This window comes from Diceros bicornis, chromosome 32, assembly GCF_020826845.1.
Source record: "Diceros bicornis minor isolate mBicDic1 chromosome 32, mDicBic1.mat.cur, whole genome shotgun sequence".
Lineage (NCBI taxonomy): Eukaryota > Metazoa > Chordata > Mammalia > Perissodactyla > Rhinocerotidae > Diceros > Diceros bicornis.
Genome location: NC_080771.1, coordinates 610,161 through 634,576, shown reverse-complemented (window position 1 = coordinate 634,576; position 24,416 = coordinate 610,161). Strand labels below are relative to the sequence as shown.

The window sequence follows — 24,416 nt, the reverse complement described above, 5'->3', positions numbered from 1 at the left end:
GGTGCTGCCGCTGCTCCAGGAGTCGCCATGGTGAGTGCCGAGGGGCAGCGGGCCCCGGGCTGACCCTTCTCCGGCCTCTGCGCCGTCCCCCCGCCCTGGAGCCCAGCGGGCGGAGTGGGGCCCGCGGCCCGACTGGGGCCGACACCCACGCGGCGTGGCCTGCAGGGTGGGGCAGGCCGGGAAGGCCGCAGGCGGGCCGATGCGGGCCGGGTGGGCGGCGGCTGCTGGCCGTGGCCGTTGCCTTGAAACAGGGCGGCTTCTCGGAGGGGTGTCTCGGCCTGTGGGCTCTCGGGGTCCGTGAAGGCCTGCGGCCGCGTCTGGGCAGGGTTAGCCACCGCCCCGCCTTGGCGGGAGTCCGATGGCCGGGTCGGAGCGTCAGGCTGGGCCGGGGGTGTCGGGACCCGCCCAGAGGTGGCTCCCTGAGTGGCGTTTCCACCTTCGTGCCTGGTAGCCGTGCCGGCCCTCCTCCTTTCTTGTGCAAGGAGTACCCCCAGAGGGGCCGCAGTGGTGCCCTGGCCTCCTCGGCCTCGGAGCCCCTCGGGCTGCAGCGTCTGTCCGCGAATGCTAGGGACTCGCTCCCGTGCGTTTCCTGGAAAGCCCGCTGCTGTCTGATGGACGTTAATCCTGGCAGGCGGAAGGGAGGGCGCTCGTGTCCTCTCACGCTGGTTCGTTGGGCGCCCTGGCGCCCGTAGTGTCTCCCCATTGATGAAGTCTAAGTATTTTACTTGTGGGAAGCAGGCATTCTTCTTAGCGCCTCTCCGTGATGGCTGCAGATCTTGGTGTGACTGTTGGCTGGTAAACTTGAACTTCCTCAAAATGTGACTCTTTGTATCTCATTTCCACAAAGGCGACTTGTCACTTGCATTTTATTAGCGTTTGGCGTAGTCTGCACTGTGTAAATGTTTTTGCGTGTTGGTGTGCTGTGTGTCAGTTTTAATTATCTCACTATTCATTTTATGTAGACAGGCTTCTGAAAACCTGTAAGCCTGGAAACGGGCTTCAACTTAAACGTGTTAATACCAGAAAACAATTAAATGTTTGACATATACTGCCTTAATATAATATATTGCTATACAAGGTGATTTTGCTTGTCGCAGAATTTTTGCAGTTGGGAATTGACATAAGAATGGTGCAAAAATTTAATGAGGATTTGTCTGTTTCTCAACATTTATGGATTGACATAGTGTTTTGTAATGAAAGCATTCAGTTGAGGATCTACCATACACCCAGTATAGTATGGTTCTGTGCTGGGTGCACCAGTTTGGGGCAGTGAGCCGGACACACAGTCCTGTCCTCATAAATTTTATTGGGAAAGAAAACTTGAGTATCAGTCTTGTTACAGCCACTGTCTTTGTAACTTGGGCAAGTCACTCAGTCTTCTTTGAGTCTCTCTTTTGCATCTGAAAACAAGTGTTGGCCTCTTTAGGCCTTCGCCATCCTAAAATTCTAGGATCCAATTCAATGCATCAAGCATCTTGCGTGCTGTGGACTGTGCTAGGCCCTAGAAACAAACGTAGTCCTTGCCTTCAAAGAACTTAAGAGTCTAGCGGGGAAGACATGCTTGTGGGACTTAATGTAGTAGTACACTCTGAGGATTGCTTTACTAGCACTGTCAACTCAGTGTGTGGGGTCATGGAGGGAGACAGAGTTCTGCCTGGGGAGCTTGGGACAGTAACATGTGACCTGAGACTCTGAGGCGGGTTAGCAGAGATTCTCCAGGTGGAGAAGAGAGGGTATTGCCAATAGATAAAGCTGGGAGAAGTGAATACTCAGGTTGTGTGCCATCATAGGATTCCTGGGAAAATCTATTGGTAAAGGAAGCTGGAGACAGTTTGGTGTTCAGATTATGTTTTGAAGTTCCCAGCCCTTCGTCATCCTTAGTTCTCCCTACCTCAATTATTATTTTGTGCCTTATCATCATTTTTTAAATAGCACTTTCATTAACCTGATGAAATTCTGTATTTGTGAGATTGGTTATTTTCATTTTACGGTTGATTTGCATTGTATTGTTAGATTACATGTACAGCATATGAGTAGAGAGAGAGGATGGGTGGAGATAATTGCTGGTATCTGAGGGGGATATAATAATAATGGTAGTGCTTATGAAATGCTTATTACTAAGCGCTGGTCATGTTTTGAGCTTTATCTGTGTCATTTCATTTATTCCTTGTAACGGTGATATAAGTACTCTTATTATCCCTGTTTGATAGAAGAGGAAATGAAAGCACAATGTTTTGGAGAGTAGTTTTGTAAGTGATGAGGTCATGATGACCTTTGCTTTTGTCTACACTTTATAACTGTAGACTTGGGAGGGCTGTTTGGCTTGGGTCTCAAGCTAAAATGGGCCTAATTACAAATGTTAATTTGATCTTGATTCTATGGTGTTGCCATTTTTCTCTGATCCATGTAGCTGCTAAGTGCAGAGTCATTTGTAAATGACACCACTTTCATGAGTGAGGAGACATTGGTTAACCAGCTTGTGTTTAATGAGAGAATGTTAATGTTATAACTGTTCCTTCTCTATGCAACACTTCCAAGGAAGGGCATCAAGACACTCCCTTGGAATAGCTGTCTGTATGATAACTGCATTGTCTTACGAGTAATATGTAAAAAATACATTTCTTTATTATAGCTTTATCTCTTCATTTGTAGCCTACTTTGTAGTAAGTCTGTAATTGTCTGCATTTTGTGTTTGTGTTTCTATTAATTTTAAACTCACTTGATACAAAATAGAAAAATTTTGCTAAAATTTTATTTATTTGTTTGTAGATAACTGAATCTAGTCACTTCTATACAAGGATTTTTGTAATCTCTTTATAACCACAGTTTTATTTGCTATATAAAGATAATTATTATACACGGTAGCCAAAAGGTGGAAGCAACCCAAGTGTCCGTTGATGGATGAATGGATAAACAAAATTTGGTATGTACATGCGATGGAATATTGTTCAGCCTCTAAAAGGAGGGAAATTCTGACACATGCTACAACTCGGATGAACCTTGAAGATATTATGCTAAGTGAAACAAGCTGGACACAAAAGGACAAATACTGTATGATTCCACTTATATGAGGTACCTGGAGAAGTCAGACTCAGAGAGAAAGAAAGTAAAATGGTGGTTGTCTGGGGTGGGAGTGAGGGGATGGGGAGATATTGTTTAATGGGCACACAGTTTCCTTTTGGAAAGATAAAAAGTTCTGGAGGTGGATGGTGGTGATGACTGTAAGACAGTGTGAATATACTTAATGCCACTGAACTGTACACTTGAAAATGTTTAAAATGGCAAATTTTGTATTATATATATTTTACCACAATAGAAATGTAATAATAAAAATTTTAAAAATCCTGATGTATCACTACCTGTCTCTAAGTTGATCAGCTGAACTTAATGAAATCCTTGATTCTAATAATTGTTAAATCTATTGCATCAGAAGTAAAGAGCCAAAAATATCCAAACCATAGCTTGGTCTCCCTGAAGTTCTCAGAGGACTGGCCCATAATGAATAGTGAATTTTATTAAGTCTGAATGTTAATTAAATGCTCATGTCATCCTTGCCTCTGAGACCAACATTTTACATTAATAGTTCTGTGGTATAAGTGAATGTTCCCTTTACATTTAGTTTAAAAGACACAGCTTTTTCTTTGACATTTATTTATGCTTCTCAAGAAGTACGGTTGCTGAGAAACAGTTTACAAGTTTGCCATAGAGAAAAATAAAGAGAGATGCTTGGCATTGCTTATTAGTCAATTAACTTTTTTCTCTTTCCAAAATTAGACCAAGAAATTTTTCAATTTTTTTAAATGATTGTAGTTCAGAAGTGGGTTTTGTGTGCCTTTTGTTAATCTCAAAATTGTGTTGTTTTGATTGTTTTCGATAGTGGAACAGACCAGATTTAACTTTCACGTTTATATGTAAGTCCTTGTCTTCCACCTTCTAGCTCATTGTATGAGAGGCATTCTGTCTTTAGTCATTTTCTTTTAATTAAGGTGAAATTCACATAACATAGAGTTAACCATTGAAAGTGAATGATTCCGTGGCATTTAGTACATTCACAATGTTGTATAACTACCACCTCTATCTAGTTCTAAAACATTTCTATCACCCCAGAAGGAAGCCTTGTACTCAAAAGCAGTTATTCCTCTACTCTCCCTCCTGGTAACCACTAGTCTGCTTTCTGTTTCTGTGGATGATTTACCTATTCTGGACATTGCATGCAAATACAATATGTGGTCTTTTGTGTCTGGCATCTTTCACTTGGTGTAGTGTCTTCTAGGTTCATTCACGTAGCATGTGTCAATACTTAATTCCTTTTTTATGATTGAATGATGTTCCATTTTATGTATATACCATAATTTGTCCATTCATCTGTTGATTCTTTAGTCATTTTTTGTTAAATATGTAATCTAAGCATTCTAAAACCAGCTCATTCATTTATACGGTGAACATTTATGAAGCATCCATTGTGTGTCAGGCAATGTGTTGGGTCCCAGGGATGTAAAAATGACCATCATTTATGATTATAAAGTGATGCATGCTGTAGTAGAAGGGTAAACACAGTGTTTGTACAACGTAAAGGACAGAATGGTTAATTCTGCTTGACAAGTAGATCTTACTCATTTTGGAAGCAGGTTTTTGCTGATGACAAAGAGAAGAGTATCTAGATATATTTTGTCCATTATAACTGTAACTCTCTCTATTTGAAATTACAAGCTGGGTACTTGAGGAGAATGCTCTTTATGCTCTTGTGTTCTACTACAAGTCACTAACAATAATTTCAGCTATTTTACTTCTAAGCTGTTTAGTTGTTTGTTATCTATTTTCTAAAGGAGTCATTGTTCTCATAAACTAGTTCCTTGGTTTGTCTAAGAATAGACTAAAATGCAGATGAAAAGTAGTCTAGAGAAAAAGAGGCTTGTAGAGATTTGGGTTAGACTATACCTATCACAAGAATTAGATTGGTTGATGGCTATGTTCTAGTTGGATTCAGAGTGTATTAGAAGAATACAGGCAGCCATAAACTACCACGTCATGTTTCTTGAGGCCAACCTGCTACAAGAATGTTGAGTCAGTTTCAGAGAGAGAAAAAATTCTCTATACACATTACTCTGTATAGAGGTTACTTTCAGCAGTCTTCATGCTGTTAACTTCAGTGATTGGAGATAGCTCTCTGTTCAGTAGTTGTCAAAAATTGATAAATGGGTTTGAGATGTAGAACTGGAATGAACCTTATATGAAAGCCTTGGAAAAGGACTATGGCTAGAACTATAGAAATAACAGATTTGCTGGTAAAGAGTGCTAATGAGACGTTCATGGAAGTAGTTTTTATTTTTCAGCCTACAACACAGCAGTCACCTCAGGATGAGCAGGAAAAGCTCTTGGATGAAGCCATACAGGCTGTGAAGGTCCAGTCATTCCAGATGAAGAGATGCCTGGTAAGAATGACAGTGTGAGAGGCACAGTTGCAGTCTGTGTGTTTGTAAGGATGCGTCTGCAGTGTTTTCTCAAGTCGTGTAGCACCACTGCTTCTGGTGAATCTAATCTTTAGTGTCCCCCAGCATCTGTCTTTAGTCTCACCTCCCTCAGCACTGTGTGGAGCAGTGTCAAACAGACAGCCCTGGGATTGTCTGTCTTCCCTGCCAGAGTGTAAGCTCCGTGAGGACAAGAGGCCCTGCCTCCTGTTTACACATGACTGTATTATCACCATACCAATATCTGATCTGAATTACTGGCGTTAGTGGTTCTATACCTGAAACCCGAGGAATATTTGACATGTAATGAGTGCTTAAAAAATATTCATTGAACAAATGGATTTAAGTTCTTTCAATTTAAATTATTCATCTCTTTTTCTATCTTGAAGGCTTTTATTTCTGTCCTGACTAGATATATTTTTTGCAGAAAGTTGCTTAAAAGTTATACTTATTTATATATTTTCATATTCTAAAGGATAGCGTAGTAGATAATCTGTGTAGAAACTATAGATTCTCTAGATTAAAATTTAGGAAATGGTACCAAATAGGCTGGTACTTCAATTTATAAATTGCTGTGATGATGATGATAATATCTTAGCTTTGTAAAGTGTCTTACAGTTTCTAAAGCTTAGTAATATGCTCTTTTAACCAATTGTATCTATTGTATTGCTTTCCTTGCAAACAAATTTGCAAAAAAAAAAAAAAAAGTCTTGGAATGGAGAAAATGGTGGGCGTGGAGCTTGCTATTGCTTGCCTCTCTTTTTCTGTGTAGGAATAGTGTTTCTTGTACCTAAAGGAATTGTCTGCATTTTTGTGTTACGTGGGACGCGTGGGCAGTGTGAGGAGGAAAGCATATTTACAGGAATAGTCATTCCAGACATCTCTGAAGAGTCTTTAATCTATGACACGGTCATTGTCAGAATAATATCTTGCTTCAGAAGAATCAGTCTGCCAGCTTTCTGATTGCAGGTAAAATGTGAGTTAATAGAGCTGGTTTCGTAGTCACTAGGGGTTGTAAAGATTAGAGCCTGCAGTCCTAAACATGTGAGACTTGCTAAGCTCTGCAGCCCTGGTGAGGAATCAGACATCATTTTCTTTTCAGTAGAAAGAAGGCAGGGTGAAACTAAACGTGATTTTTATGTGATTAAAATAATTTAAGTGCTGTATACTTTCAAAACTGTGTAACAAGTCCTTGATGAAAGACTTGATGTAACCAAGGTAAATGTTTATTTAAATTAAGCATTCTCATCAATTCTTTTGGTATTTCTGTAGGACAAAAACAAGCTTATGGATGCTCTGAAACATGCTTCTAATATGCTTGGTGAGCTCCGGACTTCTATGTTATCACCAAAGAGCTACTATGAACTTTGTATCTTTTGAATGTTGAAGAATGAATGTTTCGACCATACTTTTTTCTTGATAAGGGCTTCTTTTGTTTGTTCCATATTAAGTTTTTCTGGAGTTATATTATCTTAACCAAATAGTACTCCTCCATGCAAATGTGCTAAGTGAGAAAAAGAAAAGCTTAGTATCAGAAACCTTCTTCTATGCTGAAACTTCTTTAAATTGGTGGTTGTTATATCTCAATTTTCAGACCTTTCACGAAGGATCTTGAGTTGATTCTTTAATGCTTAGATTTAGTCGTGCAGGACTCTGAAATGGAAAGGAATTCAGTGATTTGCCATCTCAAAACACTTTAGTAGTTTGATAGGCAGTCCTTGTTTTTACTACTTTGTTTGACCAGATATGTTTCTTTTTTTTTTGGTGAGGAAGATTGGCCCTGAGCTAACATCTGTTGGCAGTGTTCCTCTTTCTTTTGCTTGAGGAAGAGTCTCCCTGAGCTAACATCTGTGCCAGTCCTCCTCCATTTTGTACGTGGGTCGCCTGCCACGGCATGCCTGATGAGTGGATCTGTGCATGTGGAACTTTAACCACTCAGCCACGGGGCCGGTTCACCAGATATCTTTTTAAACCCTTATTTTAAAGTAAGGAAAGCCCAGGTAAAATTCTGTCTTCACTTAAACATGGTCTCTTAAAGAACTAACATTTCAGATCTCTGCCCAGTAGTTTATTGACTCCAGCAAGTTCCAGAGTATCACTTCAGTTGGCTTAGCTTTGTTTGAGTCCTTAATCATAACGAAAAGATATGGCTATTTCTGATGAACTGCACTACTTGGAGGTCTACCTGACCGATGAGTTTGCTAAAGGGAGGAAAGTGGCAGATCTCTACGAACTCGTACAGTATGCTGGAAACATCATCCCAAGGCTGTAAGTAATTGAGGATCTGAGAGCTTTATAGCTGCATTTCCCACTTTATGTTATATCCTTTAAAATCAGCAGTATTTTTTAAAAACCAATTTTAAGGTTATTTAATTTCTTAACGAATAGAGATTAACATTTTGGTAGATTTTTTTTAAGGTTTTAGAGTGTAATTTTACTTTTTATATAAAATATTGAGAATTTTAGAAAGAAAAAATGGACATATTTTCTTTAATCTCTTAAGTACTAGAAAAATTAATATCATAATTATTCTCTTCCTAATATGTTTAAAGGTGATGATGATATATATATATATGAATGAGTATATATAAATTTGGGGGGTGTCAATGAATGCTTATATTTTAAATCAGATGATGTTTTCTTCATTGTGCTGGAGAAAACGTGGTCCTTGTCTTGTTTATTTAGTCTGTTTGTATTTAGTTTATTTAGTATGTTTGGACATAATCAAATTGTTGACTTGAATATTTTATTTCTAATCAAATGTTTCCTCATAATTCTCCTAGTTATTTGTTGATCACAGTTGGAGTTGTATATGTCAAGTCATTTCCTCAGTCAAGGAAAGATATTTTGAAAGATTTGGTAGAAATGTGCCGTGGCGTGCAGCATCCCTTGAGAGGTCTGTTTCTTCGAAATTATCTTCTTCAGTGTACCAGAAATATCTTACCTGATGAAGGAGAGCCAACAGAGTAAGTGCTTTTCTTTCTTTTTTTTGGGGGGGGGGGGTGAGGAAGATCAACCCTGAGCTGACGTCTGTTGCCAGTCTTCCTCTTTTTGCTTGAGGAAGATTGTCACTCAGCTAACGTCTGTGCCAGTCTTCCTCTGTTTTGTATGTGGGTCACCACCACAGCATGGCTTGATAAGTGGTGTGTAGGTCCGCTCCTGAGATCCAAACCTGCGAACCCCGGGACATCGAAGCAGAGTGCACGAACTTAACCGTTATGGCACTGGGCTGGCCCCATTGCTTTTCTTTCTTGATTTAGTTGTAATATTTTTTTGTTGTAGATGATATAAAAAGTATATAGAAAAGAATAAATATCAATAATTCTCCTACCCACAGTCAGTCACTGGTAGCATCTCTTGTATAAATTTCCTTTACTCTTCAGGATATGTGGTATGATACAAGATGTACTCTTATGAAAATTATGTCTGTGGATTATTAGAACCTGCTTGTAAAATTTAACGTAATTGAGAGCATTTTTCCGTTCCGTTAAATATTATTTGAAAATATAACTTTTTAAATGAGTTACATTTTGAAAATTGTATTTGCGATGAAATAATGAAGTGTGCTTAACATTTTGCATGAGCTAGCCAATTTTCATATTATTTCTTGAATGTCTGTCAGTTTTTATAATTTGTGAACTGCTAGTTACCCTAGAACATGAGTGATTTTAATTATCTGTCCACACAAATAAGATATTAACTCCAAAACAGAAAAAAACAAAAGCCATTCAGAGAGAACCCTGTCTCTTGCATGACCAGCATTCCAGCATCCAAGTCCGTTGTGCTTTTATCTCACAAAATGGCAGATGGTCAGCTGGCTGTGGTCTTCAACCAACTGGGTGAACTGTTCATGGGACAGTTTTCCTAGATTCAGGAACTTAATTCCTTTTTTTAAGTTTGTTTATTCATTTGTTTCTAAGGTGTACATTTCAGCAGTTTTTAGTATATCTGCATCAATTCCTTTTGAAAAGAAAAAATATAAAATTTTACCATGCGTGTGACCAAAAATTTAAACAGTATAGAAAAGAAAAAAATTTAATAGTGTAGAGAACATAGTGAGGTTATTTGCTTTATTCTGATTTGACTCTTAGTTTTGAACATTTAATTAGGCAATCAATAAAAATTTTTGAACACTACTAAGTTCCCCATCTTAGGAGATATAAAAATAAGCAGGAAATACATGGTCTCTTCCTTCACAAAGCTTACATTCCAATTGAAAACATAAAATATTCAACAATAAAATAATGTAGTTAACAGTACATTATAAGTGTCAAATTTTTGAAACTTGTTGAATTAATGGAGTTGCTATAAGGACAAGTCTAGTTGGCCCAGGAAGGGGTGTGGGGGAACGTATTTTGTCCCTTTAAACTTACACTGTATCCTCTCCCTGGTATTTTTTTTCTCTTAAGTCTGTTCCTCTTGAAACTGAACACTAAGCCAGTGAAGTTGAAAGTGTTTTGTATAAAGCATTGGTGTATTAAAGGAATAAAAAGGAAATGCACATAGGAGAGGGGTAATAGTAAGTTGGTCTTATAATTTAAATGCTGAATATGAAGATTTTTCCAACTGTTTCTTTGCAGTGAAGAAACAACTGGTGATATCAGTGATTCCATGGATTTCGTACTGCTCAACTTTGCGGAAATGAACAAGCTGTGGGTGCGAATGCAACATCAGGGACATAGCCGAGATAGAGAAAAAAGAGAACGAGAAAGACAAGAACTGAGAATTCTAGTGGGAACAAATTTGGTGCGCCTCAGTCAGTTGGAAGGTGTAAATGTGGAACGTTACAAACAGGTTTATGTCTTTTTACTTGCCATGTTTTCTTATGTCATGAAATGTAATTTGAAGTCCAATTTTTAAAATCGAAATATTTTTCTTAAATAATATTACATTGAAAAGAAGACTTAGATAAACCAAAAGATGTATTTTGAGTTTGTGTTTGTGGATTGGAAGACTCAGTATTATCAAGATACCAATTTTTCTTAAATTGAGATTTACTCTAAAGATTTGCAGTAAGGTAATGTGGTATCGGTGAAAGGGATCAACACATAAATCAGTGGAGGAAAATAAAGCAGGAATAGACAAACTTTTTTGTAAAGGACCAGATAATAAATATATTTTGGCTTTGCAAGCCATATGGTCCTCCTCTACTAAACTCTGCAGGTGTAGTGCAAAAGGAGCCACAGACAGCGTGGAAGCAATTTACAAAAACAGGCATTGAGCTAGATTTGCCAACCGTTGAAATAGACAATTCAGAATAGACCCACATATATGTATTCAATTATTTTATTTTTTGTGTGTGTGAGGAAGATCAGCCCTGAGCTAACATCCGATGCCAGTCCTCCTCTTTTTGCTGAGAAAGATTGGCTCCGGGCTAACATCCATGCCCATCTTCCTCTCCTTTATATGGGGCGCCGCCACAGCATGGCTTGACAAGTGGTGCATCGGTGCGCACCCGGGATCCGAACTTGCGAACCCTGGGCCGCTGAAGCAGAGCGTGCGCACTTAATCGCTACGCCACTGGGCTGGCCCCTGTATTCAATTATTTTTGATAAAGCTGCGAAGGCAACTTTTTCAACCAATGGTTCTGGAACAATTGGACGTGTAGATGCAAACAAAACCCCTGAACTGTGACCCATCCTCATACTATGTAGAAAAACTTAAAAAATGGATCCGAGACCTAAATATAAAATCTAAAACTATAAAACTGTTAGAAGAAAACACAAAAGAAATCTTTATAACCTTGGATTAGACAAAGATTTCTTAGGACACAAAAACCACAAACCATAAAAGAGAAAAAATTGATGAACTGGACTTCGTCCTAAATGTCTTTTACTAAATAGAAACCCAGAATTTTTTATTTAAAAATAAAAAAATTTTTACTTAAAAATTCTTCTGTAAAACTTGGAAGTTTAATCTAGAAATGAAGTATGGATGAGAAAAATCTAAAATATGATTTTCAAATTAATAGTTGAAATGTGTTATTAGAGGAATAATTTAAAATTTTGAAAATAATCTTTTAACTCTTAACATTTTTTTTCTCTTTTAGATTGTTTTGACTGGCATATTGGAGCAAGTTGTGAATTGTAGGGATGCTTTGGCTCAAGAATATCTCATGGAGTGTATTATTCAGGTAGGTGAGAACATTTATTTCATTTTCTTCAAGAACTCATTTTATATTTCTTTAACTTTTATCATTTTGAAAAAATTCTTGATAGAGTAGAAAATAAGCTCTCCTGAATAAAGAATTCCTTTCTTGTACTAACTTGATCTTTGTAGTGATGTGTTTTCCCCCACAAAGGTGGGAAAGAGTAACTTCCAAGTTTTCTAGGTCTCGTAGTTTTAGTTTAGTTGTAGGTATACTTTGGTGAGTGGAATATTTGTATCTGGGCTTATGTTTGGAGAAACTTAAAAGTAATATATTTGAATTTAGTTGTATGAGATTAAATGATTTTTTCCACAAATATGAACTTGAAATACCATAAGTAAGTCCAGAATATAATGTGAAATGCTTTTACTTGTATCAGTCAATTATTATTTTATTTTCAGGTTTTCCCTGATGAATTCCATCTTCAAACTTTGAATCCTTTTCTTCGGGCCTGTGCTGAGTTACACCAAAATGTAAATGTGAAAAACATAATCATTGCTTTAATTGATAGGTAAGAGCTTCCAACACTGGAGGGCAATGTTCTGACTTGAGAATAATGAATTTAAAACCTTTTCGTGAATTATTTGTTTCTGTTACCTGTTTATTATATTAATGATGTTAACGTAATTACACTATTTAGTTCTATGAGTGTCTACTAAGTGCTTGCCTAGTTTAGGCATGAAAGAAGTTTAGCTTTTAATTATGCAAGAGGCAGGGAGATGATGAATATTTTTAATCTGCAATTAATTGGCATCTAAAGACATTGTTATACAGACCTATCATTTAAATCTTACAAATCCAAAGATCACCAAAGAACAAAATTTTTTACCATGATGAAGGTTATCTTTTGGTGGGAACCAATTTGATTTGGAGTCTTCTTTATCAGATAGCCATAAGATGTAGATGATTAAGAATGTTCAGGTGCTCGCTTCGGCAGCACATATACTAAAATTGGAACGATACAGAGAAGATTAGCATGGCCCCTATGCAAGGATGACACGCAAATTCGTGAAGCGTTCCATATTTTTGTACAATGATGTACACCTGAAATTTTTACAATGTTATAAACCAATGTTACTGCAATAAACAAAAAATTAAAAAAAAAAAAAGAATGTTCAGGTAATCACATTGTTTCAAGTCTGTCGTCACATTGTTTAAAGAAGAATCGTCAAGTATTAAATATGTTAGTAGATCCCCTTTAGCTTAGGTTTTACTTTTTCAGCCTTTCGCCTTGGTTAAAAGTATGAAACTTGGCCTTTGGTAATGGCTTTAATGAGTGCCTGCTTGGCAACATGCTGAATGCTAGTACCTAGTGTGTGTCCTACTTGTGAGCATACACATCGTTGACATTATGAAATCAGAAACCCAAGTGAAGATTTATTTCTGCAAACGCCTTTTGTTATATTTTAAATATCTAAGTTATTAGTTTTAAAGTCTGAGAATTTATATAACAGAATTCTCCAAATTATCAGCTGAATCCTGGGCATTAAGAATCATATGTTAATTGAGCGTACTCTCAATGGAAGCTAGTAACTGGATTTTCCAATGTCAGGTATAATGTCACTTAGCCATTCCTGTCAGTGGTGATTTTTCTCTGCATAACAAAATGTGGATCCAGTTGTAATCATGACAATCTAATAATGATAATGGAACACACATTGTTTTGAATAGTTTAAAATATGGGAAGTAGAAGTTAACTGTACTGCTTCTGGAATTAGCTGTGTTTTAAACTTTAATAAAAACGCAGTGTCATAAAATAGTCTATGTACTTTTTATCTTTTAAAGATTATTTTTATAATCATGACTTCAATAGATTTGTCACTATGATGCATTTCTATCTCTATATACTTAAATAGGCTTAAGGGAATTTGGCAAAATTGGCCTGTTGAAAATGTATTTATGTATAGTATAAAGTATGGTTTAAAGAAATAGGGCATCATCATTGACAAAACTCTTCAGTTAAAAATGAATTGAAGGGGCCGGCCCGGTGGCTTAGCGGTTAAGTGCGTGCGCTCCGCTACTGGCAGCCCGGGTTCGGATCCCAGGCGCGTACCGACACACCGCCTCTCTGGCCATGCTGAGGCCACGTCCCACATACAGCAACTGGAAGGATGTGCAGCTGTGACATGCAACTGTCTACTGGGGCTTTGAGGCAAAAAATAAATAAAAAATAAAAATTAAAAAAAAAAAAATGAATTGAGGGAATGATCAGCTACATTCCGTGTCCTTTTTTAATGTTCTAGGAGAAATACTTTCGTAGAAAATACAGAAAAGCGTAAAGAATGAAATGTCATCCGTGATCTCACTACCCAGATCCCCATATCTTTTTAAATAAAGATTATTTTCTTTTTCAGATTAGCTTTATTTGCTCACCGTGAAGATGGACCTGGAATCCCAGCAGATATTAAACTTTTTGACATATTTTCCCAGCAGGTGGCTACAGTAATACAGGTCTGTCTGGCTTTTCTCTTAAATTCTCAAAACTGTGGAACTTCCCAGGTAGTAGATCCTTTTGTAACTGTTTAAAATAAATTCTGTTTTTCTAAACTTTCCAGTCTAGACAAGACATGCCTTCGGAGGATGTTGTATCTTTACAAGTCTCTCTCATTAACCTTGCTATGAAGTGTTACCCTGATCGTGTGGACTATGTTGATAAAGTTCTAGAAACAACAGTGGAGATATTTAATAAGCTCAACCTTGAACAGTAAGTCAAAGTTATATTTTGTAAGAAACCCTCATAAAGCACTTTTTTGTCCCAGATTTGTTTTTCTTTCTCACTTCCTTTTTGAAATGCTAGCATTTGTCTTGTTTTAAGCGTTTGTTAGATTGACTTGCTTGGTGCTAGTCAGGGCAGAAAGTAGTGACCAATTACTTGGTTGTGTCCGTTGGTCGAATAGTGGGGCTCATGGACCGTAAGCAGTCTTCAGGGACCAATGTCTCCAATTCAGACCCTTTCGTATATAGGAATGAGTCAGGGTTGTTTTGTTTTGGTGAGGAAGATTGGCCCTGAGCTAACATTCATTGCCAATCCTCCTCTTTTTGCTGAGCAAGATTGGCCCTGGGCCAATCTTCTGCTTTATCTGTGGGGTGCCTGCCACAGTATGGCTTGATAAGCAGTGTATAGGTCTGCGCCCAGGACCTGAACCTGTAAACCCCGGGCTGCCGAAGCGGAGCACGAGAGCTTAACCACTACGCCACCAGGCCGGCTCTTGAGTTAGTTTTTAAACTGCTAAGGAAACTATTTATGTCAAGCAATATTTACATAAGAAGTACTTTCCTACAAGTGAATAAGTTGTGAAAAACTGGGGGCATTCATGTATTTAAGGTGTGGGAATTAAATTGGTCTAAAATATTTTTCTATTTTGAGCTTTGATTTTGATACCATCAAGGAAAGTATAATGTTCTGTTGCCTACTCGGAGCTTCCTCAACCTATGCTGTCCTAGATGTGTGGCATCCTCCAGTGACCATTGTGGGCAGTTGGTCCCCTTACTGTCCCATCCTCCACTGCTTCTGAACATGGGATCAAGCCAGGCCCCTCCTTACCCTATACTAGTCGTAATTTTACATCACATAATCTTTTTCCTTTCCATCTCTCTTCCAGTTGTTTAGTTGCATCAGGAAGGTTTCTTTTTCTTTTACTTCTTTTTATTCCCTTTTTTTCTTTTGGTCACTCCCATTTTTTGTGAACCAAAAAACATTCCAGATCTTGAATGATAAAAGTGACGTATCTATATCTTCATCCACCAAGTAAATTTTAAAGTAAAATTAGACAAAAAAAAATTAGAAATCCCAACCTCTAAAGGTCTTATAAATGCCCGGATATTCCTCACTTTCCACAGAATGCTCCTACAAGTTACTAGCTTAAATTCAGCCTGCTTTTCCTTAATCACCAACATCTGAGGCAGAAGAAATCATTTATGCATTTTCATGTTTTGTGGAATTGCTAGTTTTGCATGGATTTTTCTTCCTATTTATTTTCATCATGAATGTACAGTACTTATTGGCTGCCCTAGGAATCTAACTACCACTTAAAATACTTCCCTTAGAAGTATCAAATTCTAGACAGTCATTTTAACTCCAATCTCTTCGTGAGTTGGAGACTATTATATCTTATTTTGTATCAATAGGACATTAATAGATGAATAAATGCTTGTGTTTAGATGGGCATCTTTATCCTCTTGGAAGGAGGTCATTGGAGTATTTTGGGATGATGTGATTCATTTGACTCATTTCCTTTAATGTAGAAATGAAAAACTTTTTATTTTTATGAAATAAGTGCTATTTGTGTATATAGAAAGTTAACTCTATTCATTAAAAGGCTGCTGTTTTTCTTTTTGTAGTATTGCTACCAGTAGTGCGGTTTCAAAGGAGCTCACCAGACTTTTGAAGATACCTGTTGACACTTACAACAATATTTTAACAGTCTTGAAATTAAAACATTTTCACCCACTCTTTGAGTACTTTGACTATGAATCCAGAAAGAGCATGAGTTGTTACGTGCTTAGTAATGTTCTGGATTATAATACAGAAATTGTCTCTCAAGACCAGGTAAGAGAATACCAGCGTGCTACATTAGGTAAGCAGAAACAACGTAGTTAACGATTTTAGACTTTGAGAGAGACACATGAGATGGGAGGAGAGGGTAATTTAATACTAAAAAAGTTAAAGTAGCTTATTCATTATATAAATTAGAAAATTAGAGCTGTATAAAGAAGAAATTATAAAACAACTGTAATCCCACCTGTTGATTAACATTTGGTGCATCTCTCTCTGGAGTTTTGTCTATATGTGTATCAACACGCATACCCTCTCTTACAAAAAAGGAATTGTTTTGTTGATACCATTTTGTAACTTTACACAACTAGAAACACTTTGGCAGTGGCTTTGTATGCTGATGGTTTCACCCCAGTGGGTTGCTGTCTCCCATGTTGCAGGTGGATTCCATAATGAATCTGGTATCCACGTTGATTCAGGATCAGCCAGATCAACCTGTAGAAGACCCTGATCCAGAGGACTTTGCTGATGAGCAGAGCCTTGTGGGCAGATTCATTCATCTTCTGCGCTCTGAGGACCCTGATCAGCAGTACTTGGTATGAGTTAACTTTTACTGTACCCTTTCAGCAGCGCCTGGTGAAATCACAGATAGATGTGCCTCAGATGGTCTAATGCAGTGGGAAGTCTTAGAAGGTTTTGAAAGAATTGCAACTGAATAAGAGATTAAGTGACCTTCGTGGACTTTATATATAAATGTATAATTGTTTGTAAACTTCTGGAGCTTATGAGGAACAAGTTGGTTGGTCTAGTTTCTTTTGAAGACTTCTTAAGAATTGCAGAAAAGCCTATCTTCCTTTAGTTGGATGTCCAGTAATCATTCCATGTTAATTTTTATTTTTGAACTCTGTGTTGCTTTTAGAAATGTTCAGTTGTTTGTCATAATAAACTTTAAAGCATAAGCAGCAATCCTTATATTCGATTGTGTTTATGTTTCCAAGGTTTGCACTATATAGTTGTATATGTTTGCCACATTGATAATGTGTGAAAAAACTTTAAAATTCAAGTTGCCTTCTTTTTAACCCCCTTTTCCTGGTAAAGAACAATCAGATAAGGTTCTCTCCTTCTTTATCATTAGTCCTCAATAAATCTTTGTGAAATGAATGATATATGTTACCTGAGTAGGAGTATCGGTGACTGATGACTGAATAATTTATTTTAATAAAAAGTAGCACAGATGCTTAGTTATTGTTTGGCAAAGTCGTTGAACCACTGTTGGATGCGTGGGGCTGAGTGTCATGCAGCTGTGAGGAAGAGCCCGTTTCTTGAGGATGAGTCCTGACTTGCTCCTTCCGTTCCTTCCTTCGTCGTAGTTGACACTCTTCTACTCTTTCATGACCAATGTGAAGAGCTGATTTCTGTTGGTAGGGTGAGAGTCGTTGACTTGCCTTAGTGACAAACATCTGGGCACTGTGTGTGATCTCTACATAGTGACTGGCTGATTGTTCAGATATTTCAGCTAATTCCCTTATATTGCTGTGTCACACACATACCTACGTGTGTTTTCATGTTTTGTTGCGTATCAAGTGTAGTAGTTAGGAAGTATGCCTTCTGTCTGTGACCAGTTGGTTATGCCCATAACCAGAGAGACCTTTAAGGTGAGGATCATTAGCTCTGACTTCCCCGAAGGGGGAATACATTCTCTTCTTATCCATCTGCCGTATCAGAGAAGACCTGAATATGTCACACATCGTGTCACACTTATTAAAAAGTATTTCATGCATTCTTATGGTTTTTCTGAAACAACTAGACGTTTGTTTCACAATTGTTCTTTTAAAGTGTATTGCCATTTTCTTTTACTTAAGTGGTCTTAATATCTTTCTGAATTAGGAGGTATGATATATCAGCAATATGCATATAGCTGTTTTTGTGTCATAATAATAGCCAGTATTTTCTGAGCACATGCCTTGTGTCAGGTACTGGTAACACTTCACATGTGTTATTTGATCTTCCCAACAACCCTAGGAGAAATATACTACCCCATTTTTCAAATGAAACTTACAGCTAAGAGAAGGTAAATAATTTGCCCAGGGTCACATAAGTAGTAACTGTTAGAATCTACTTTTCAATTGTAAGTCTGTCTGCAGAGCCTGTGGTCTTTATCAACATGGTATACTGTGTACATGTGTGTATGAAAATGTATTTAAGTCTCTGCCCCTGAGTAGCTGTGTAACCTTGGGCAGGTTATACAACTTCTCTGACCCTCAGGCTTCCCCATTTGTGAAATGGGGTTAGTATCTGTCTCTAGGGTGATTGCGATGACTTGGCAAGATAGGAAATGTAAAGTGCCTACCATAAAGCCTGGTATGTTGTGTGTATTAAAAAAGTGGTAGTGATGATGATGATTAGAGCCCCTATTTAATTTTATAAGTGATTAATCATAGTGTGGAAAAGATTAATGTTTTCTGGGGTTTTTTGGTCAGATTTTAAACACAGCACGAAAACATTTTGGAGCTGGTGGAAATCAGCGGATCCGCTTCACACTGCCACCTTTGGTATTTGCAGCTTACCAGCTGGCCTTTCGCTACAAAGAGAATTCTAAAGTGGTGGGTTTCCTTTTAAGTATGTCATTACTTTTTTTCCTATTTCTTCCCTCTGTGTGTGTGTGTTTTAGTTTATTGTTATAGAAAATTTCGAACATGTACAAAAATAGACAAAGGTATAACAAAATCCCGGGTTCAGTAACTCAATTTTTTTTTTGTGAGGAAGATCAGCCCTGAGCTAACATCCATGCCAATCTTTCTCTTTTTGCTGAGGAAGACTGGCCCTGGGCTAACATCTGTGCCCATCTTCTTCCACTTTTATATGGGACGCTGCCACAGCGTGGCTTGACAAGCGGTGCATCGGTGCGCGCCCGGGATCCAAACCCGGGCCGCCAGCGGCAGGAGCGTGCACATTTAACCGCTACACCACGGGGCCGGCCCCTAGTAACTCAATTTATTATTCATCTTGTGTTGTGTTCCTAACGGTGATGTTGGTAGCTTACATACTAGCTGAAGGATCACATAACAACACTTAGAAATGAAAGATTAACACAGTTTAAATTTATGCCAGAAGTCTTTCCTGTGTTTAAATATCACTTGTGAGACATTGATTAAGTTTATTACAAAATTTGCTCAGAATGCTTTAGTGTTTAAGAACAGTTTTGTTTTCTTAGAGTCTTTAAAGTACAGTGATGCAGTAATCTCATGTAGAGGTTGCAATACGTAACAATTCAGATCTAATTCAGGTTAGCTTTGCCTAGTGAAAGGGCCCAGCATTGCACCATCACCTCTCTCTAAAAGCCTGTAACTGAATAATTTTATGACTTGTGTTCCTTTTACACACAGATTCATGGCTTAAGTCTTCAGTGGTGTAGTTTTGTAGAAAATACCTCAATCTAATGTTCCTGAAAGTTGGACAGGCAGGTTTGTGTTAAGGAACAAACCTCAGTAAACTTAATTTTCTAATAATGGAGAAACAAGGTTTACTCAGTAGACCTACCAACATGACAGCAGCTTTTGGCCAGTTTTTATTAGGCCAGCCCCTCCTTCAGTCCCTTTTCCAGCATTTTATAGATAGATATTTGTGAATATAATGGTAAAAATAGCAACTGACATTTACTTACTATGTGCCGTACACTGTGCCAAGGACTGTATATTTGGATTATTGCATTTAATCCTTGTAAAAAGTCTATGAAAAGAACTGATTACTTTGACAAGAAATTTGGATGGTCAAACATGGATGAAATATTTAACCTCATTAGTAATTACAACAATGTTTTTTTTTAGAAATCAAACTTGGAAAGAGAAAAGTAAAATAAGGTTTAGCGATGGCAATGGTGTGATGAGAATTCGTTCTCATCTAGTAAAGGCAGGAATGTGAATTACCACAATCTTTCTGGAAAACTGGCATTATGTAACTAGAGCCTTAGAAGATCCAGTAATTCCACTTCTAAGAATTTATACTAAGAAAATAATTAGGAATTCAAAAAAGCCTCATGTATATAGGCCATTTATTATGGTGTTACAGATTGTTTCCAAAAGGGAATAGTTAAGTAAATTATGCTACATCCAGTTTGTGGAATATTTTCCAGTGATTAAAATGATTTCAAATAACTTTTTAGTATCATGAGGAAAATTCTTATGACAAAATAAGTGAAAGAAAAGAAGTTGGATACAGATTATCTGCAGCACGAGCACACTGAGCTCTTCTCAGTGGCTGCTTTAAAGTAGAGAACAAGACCACACCCAGAGATCCCAGTTATGTTGCATGTGCACGGAAGAAAAGAAGGGAAAACGTCACATCAGAATGTCATCAGTGATTATTGCTGGGTGGTGTATTTAGGGATGATTTTAATTTTTAAAATTCTTTTGTGTATTTTCCTGCTTTTGTCCAATTTGGGAATGTGTTACTTTTCTGATGAGGAAAAAAATATATCAAATACAAAAATTGCAAAGCTGGTAACCTCAAGTGGATGTTTTGAGAGGACATCCTGCTTGATTTACTTGTGTGCTCCATAAAGGAGACAGAAGGAAGATGACTGGACAACTGTGAGTGGAACTTGATCACTTTTCCTGTTTGCTCTGTAGAAGTTTTATATAAAATGAATATTCTTGAGCAAGTTAATCTTGAACTTAAGGTAATTTAAACTATTTTTTCTTGTTTTAGGATGACAAATGGGAAAAGAAATGCCAGAAGATTTTTTCATTTGCTCACCAGACTATCAGTGCTTTGATCAAAGCAGAGCTGGCAGAATTACCCTTACGACTTTTTCTACAAGGGGCTCTAGCCGCTGGAGAAATTGGTTTTGAAAATCATGAAACAGTAGCATATGAATTTATGTCCCAGGTGATGTCTGTTCTCTTTCTGGGTTGTTGAATGTGTTTTGCTCTGTTCAGTCATCTGTCTTTAGTTATAGTGGTATTGAGCATGGATTTACTCCTCACTGAATTTGTAACTACCCCTTTCCCACCATCTGGGAACTTCTTAATACTGTAGCCATAGTTTGGAACAGGAAAATTGATCAGTTACTGGATGCTAATGAGATTTAAGATTTCCAAGTTTCTTGGGGAAAAAACTGTTTCTTGGAAAAAAAAAGTTCCCATGTTAATTCAATGGGAACTCTGGGTTAAACAAAAGTTAAACAAGTTTCTTTGTTGCAGCTTGTCACCATCTTTGTCAGCTATCTCTTGTGCCTCTGCAAGAGAGGGCACAGCATGTTCTGATCTGAAGGGACTGCAGAATGTCTCACAGGACGAGGCTTTGGTGGGAAGTACTTGGGAAAAATGCTCCAGTAGATGACCCCTAAAGATCCCTTCTGCTTTCTCCCCTAGGCATTTTCTCTGTATGAAGATGAAATCAGTGACTCCAAAGCACAGCTGGCAGCCATCACCTTGATCATCGGTACCTTTGAAAGAATGAAGTGCTTCAGTGAGGAGAATCATGAACCCCTGAGGACTCAGTGTGCTCTTGCTGCATCCAAACTTCTGAAGAAGCCGGATCAGGGCCGAGCTGTGAGCACCTGTGCACACCTCTTCTGGTCTGGCAGAAACACAGACAGAAATGGGGAAGAGGTAGGGTCATTCCTGCCATGTCACGGGAGAGGAGATCATTGGCAGGGAATGGCTGCTGGGGCCTCGTGCCCTGGAGGTGAAACCTGTGGAGTCTTGGAAACCTGACAGAGAAAATGGCTTTGTTTTGTTAAATGGAATGAAATGGACAGTCATGTACAGAGAGTTATGTCCTTGGTGAAGCCTCCACTTTGAGGATATTGTAACGTAGCAAGTTTATACCACTACCTTTAAAAAGTATACATAATATATAAATGTAAAACATAGATATATGAAACAAATAATATGTTTGTTTTAAAATGTAGCTGTGTACTTTAACAAAAATGAAGTTGACTGAAACTTGTTGTGTCCCTTTAAACCACAAAAGAACCACTGAGTGTTGTGTTTATTTTCTTGTGTGAAGTGGGACATTTGTGATTCATTAATCTCCGTAATACATCTCCTCTCCCTTTTATTCTAGCTTCACGGAGGCAAGAGGGTAATGGAATGCCTAAAGAAAGCTCTAAAAATAGCAAATCAGTGCATGGATCCCTCTCTACAAGTGCAACTTTTTATAGAAATTCTGAACAGATATATCTATTTTTATGAAAAGGAAAATGATGCGGTAAGTGAACTAATAAAGTGTTGTTAGTGAACTAATATTTTCCCTTCCTGCTCTTAGATTTGATATATACAAAAGTTGATCATTCTCATTCTTTCTTTTTGTTTACAAGGGTCAGAGTTTGGAGAATCCACCTACTAGTTTCTTTCATTCTGAAAAATCCTTCTCTGTCTAGATGCATCTCTCTAACAGAAGAACTCATGTGCTTTCAAGTAGAAAGAAAATTCTCATCTCTTTTGCTTAGGAAGATAACTATAGTCACTTGTCTGTTTAGAAAATGTAAAATAGTTTACAGATGCTCAGTAGTAAGCTGATTTGTCATCACGTGCAAGGGTAGAATAATCCCTAAGTAAAGGTGGTGCACTATCCTTTGAGCGGTGCGTCTTGGTCAGGATTTGGAGGTGAGATAAGATTTTGCTTTTGTTCTTTCACTGGTTCATGACGCTCTGTTTTCTATTAAAATTTTCTTTTTTTTTTTTTTTGGATGAATAGTCAATAATTGTTGCTCAAACCAGGAATCATGTTCTCACCTCTTTTTTCTTTTCTTTTTTTTTTTTTTTCGTGAGGAAGATCGGCCCTGAGCTAACATCCATGCTAATCCTTCTCGTTTTTTTGTGGAGGAAGACCGGCTCTGCGCTAACATCTATTGCCGATCCTCCTCCTTTTTTTCCCAAAGCCCCAGTAGATAGTTGTATGTCATAGTTGCACATCCTTCTAGCTGCTGGATATGGGACACGGCCTCAGCATGGCCGGAGAAGCGGTGCGTCGGTGCGCGCCCGGGATCCGAACCTGGGTCGCCAGTAGCGGAGCGCACGCACTTAACTGCTAAGCCACGGGGCCGGCCCTCGCCTCTTTTTTCTCATAATTACTCTGGTAATTGACGAGAGTAACACGAGCTCCTCAAAGCATTTTTTTTTTTTTTTTGCCTGGGAAAGATTCGCCCTGAGCTAACATCTGTTGCCAGTCTTTCTTTTGTTTTCCCTCCCGTTCCCCAAAGCCCCAGTACATAGTTGTATATTCTAGTTGTAGGTCTTCAAAGCATTTTTATTTAATTATTGTTTAACTTTTGGTGGTACATGCTTGATTGTGAAATTATACATGTTTCTTTGTAGGTCACAATTCAGGTTTTGAACCAGCTTATCCAAAAGATTCGAGAAGACCTCCCAAATCTTGAGTCCAGTGAAGAAACAGAGCAGATTAACAAACATTTTCATAACACGCTGGAGCATCTGCGCTTGAGGCGGGAATCACCAGAATCTGAGGGGCCGATTTATGAAGGTCTCATCCTTTAAAAAGGGAACAGGCTCACCATCCTCCTCCCCATGCACATCCAGTGAGGGTTTATTATGCTAGGTTACCCTTCCATAGATTGTGCCTTCCAGAAATGCTGAGGTAGGTTTCCCGTTCCTTACCTGTGATGTGTTTTACCCAGCACCTCCGGACACTCACCTTCAAGACCTTAATACAGTTACTCACTTCATAAGTGTTCAGGTCTGTCTGATCACCCCAAGGAGCATGATTGATCTGCTATTGAAAATTCCTGTGGTCTTTAAAAAAAAAGCAAAAAACCCCAAAATGCCACTTATCTCATCTACTAATGCAGCTCTCCTTCCTTTTTTTCTGTTTTGTTTCATTGTTGATTGTGTAATTTCCTTCATTACTTGGGAGTACTAACTCGAAAGTGTCTGTCTCTTTGTTCTCTAGTCCAATTTGAGATTAATTTAGAGGAAAGGAGTATTGTATGTGAAATGCAGCTTGGGCTTTTCCCTCAATGCAAGATAAGGCCATGAGTAATATTTTCCCTAAAACTAGAATATGTTAATGCATGTTTGAGAATTTTAAAGCCCCGTGGTCAAAACTAGAAGCTATATTTTGCATATCTGGACTCAGCCATCCGTTAAGAACTTATGTTGTCCTCTGGACATATTTATCAAAATGATTTTGTTCTAAATAGTATAAAATAGAAACTTTGTGATCTATATAATTTATGTATAACCTTCATTATTGTAAATTTAGGGGGAAGTGCATCATAACAATTATCATGATTTTTTTTTCTTTTTGCACCAGTGAAACAATAAAGTTGCTCTTAACAATT

The 24,416-nt window shown here is 37.9% G+C and overlaps 1 protein-coding gene and 1 non-coding gene across 3 annotated transcripts; both read left to right on the top strand.

Moving 5' to 3' along the window:
• The first annotated feature begins 12 nt into the window (after positions 1 to 12).
• Positions 13 to 24,416, top strand: VPS35 (VPS35 retromer complex component). Of its 2 annotated transcripts, none has more exons than XM_058527728.1 (17): positions 13 to 30; positions 5,334 to 5,432; positions 6,741 to 6,837; positions 7,613 to 7,736; positions 8,252 to 8,434; positions 10,049 to 10,262; positions 11,518 to 11,601; positions 12,018 to 12,127; positions 13,971 to 14,067; positions 14,172 to 14,320; positions 15,958 to 16,165; positions 16,552 to 16,707; positions 18,592 to 18,714; positions 20,819 to 20,998; positions 21,484 to 21,723; positions 22,181 to 22,324; positions 23,434 to 24,416. In XM_058527728.1, exons 1-17 carry the CDS (start codon positions 28 to 30, stop codon positions 23,611 to 23,613), a joined length of 2,391 nt encoding a protein of 796 aa, XP_058383711.1. In that variant the 5' UTR covers positions 13 to 27; the 3' UTR covers positions 23,614 to 24,416. The 2 variants fall into 2 exon arrangements, with proteins under 2 accessions (XP_058383711.1, XP_058383710.1); XM_058527727.1 differs by lacking the exon at positions 13 to 30 and adding an exon at positions 2,891 to 2,923.
• On the top strand, positions 12,538 to 12,644 carry LOC131396406 (U6 spliceosomal RNA). Its single transcript, XR_009216494.1, has one exon. It is a non-coding gene; the product is annotated as a U6 spliceosomal RNA (small nuclear RNA).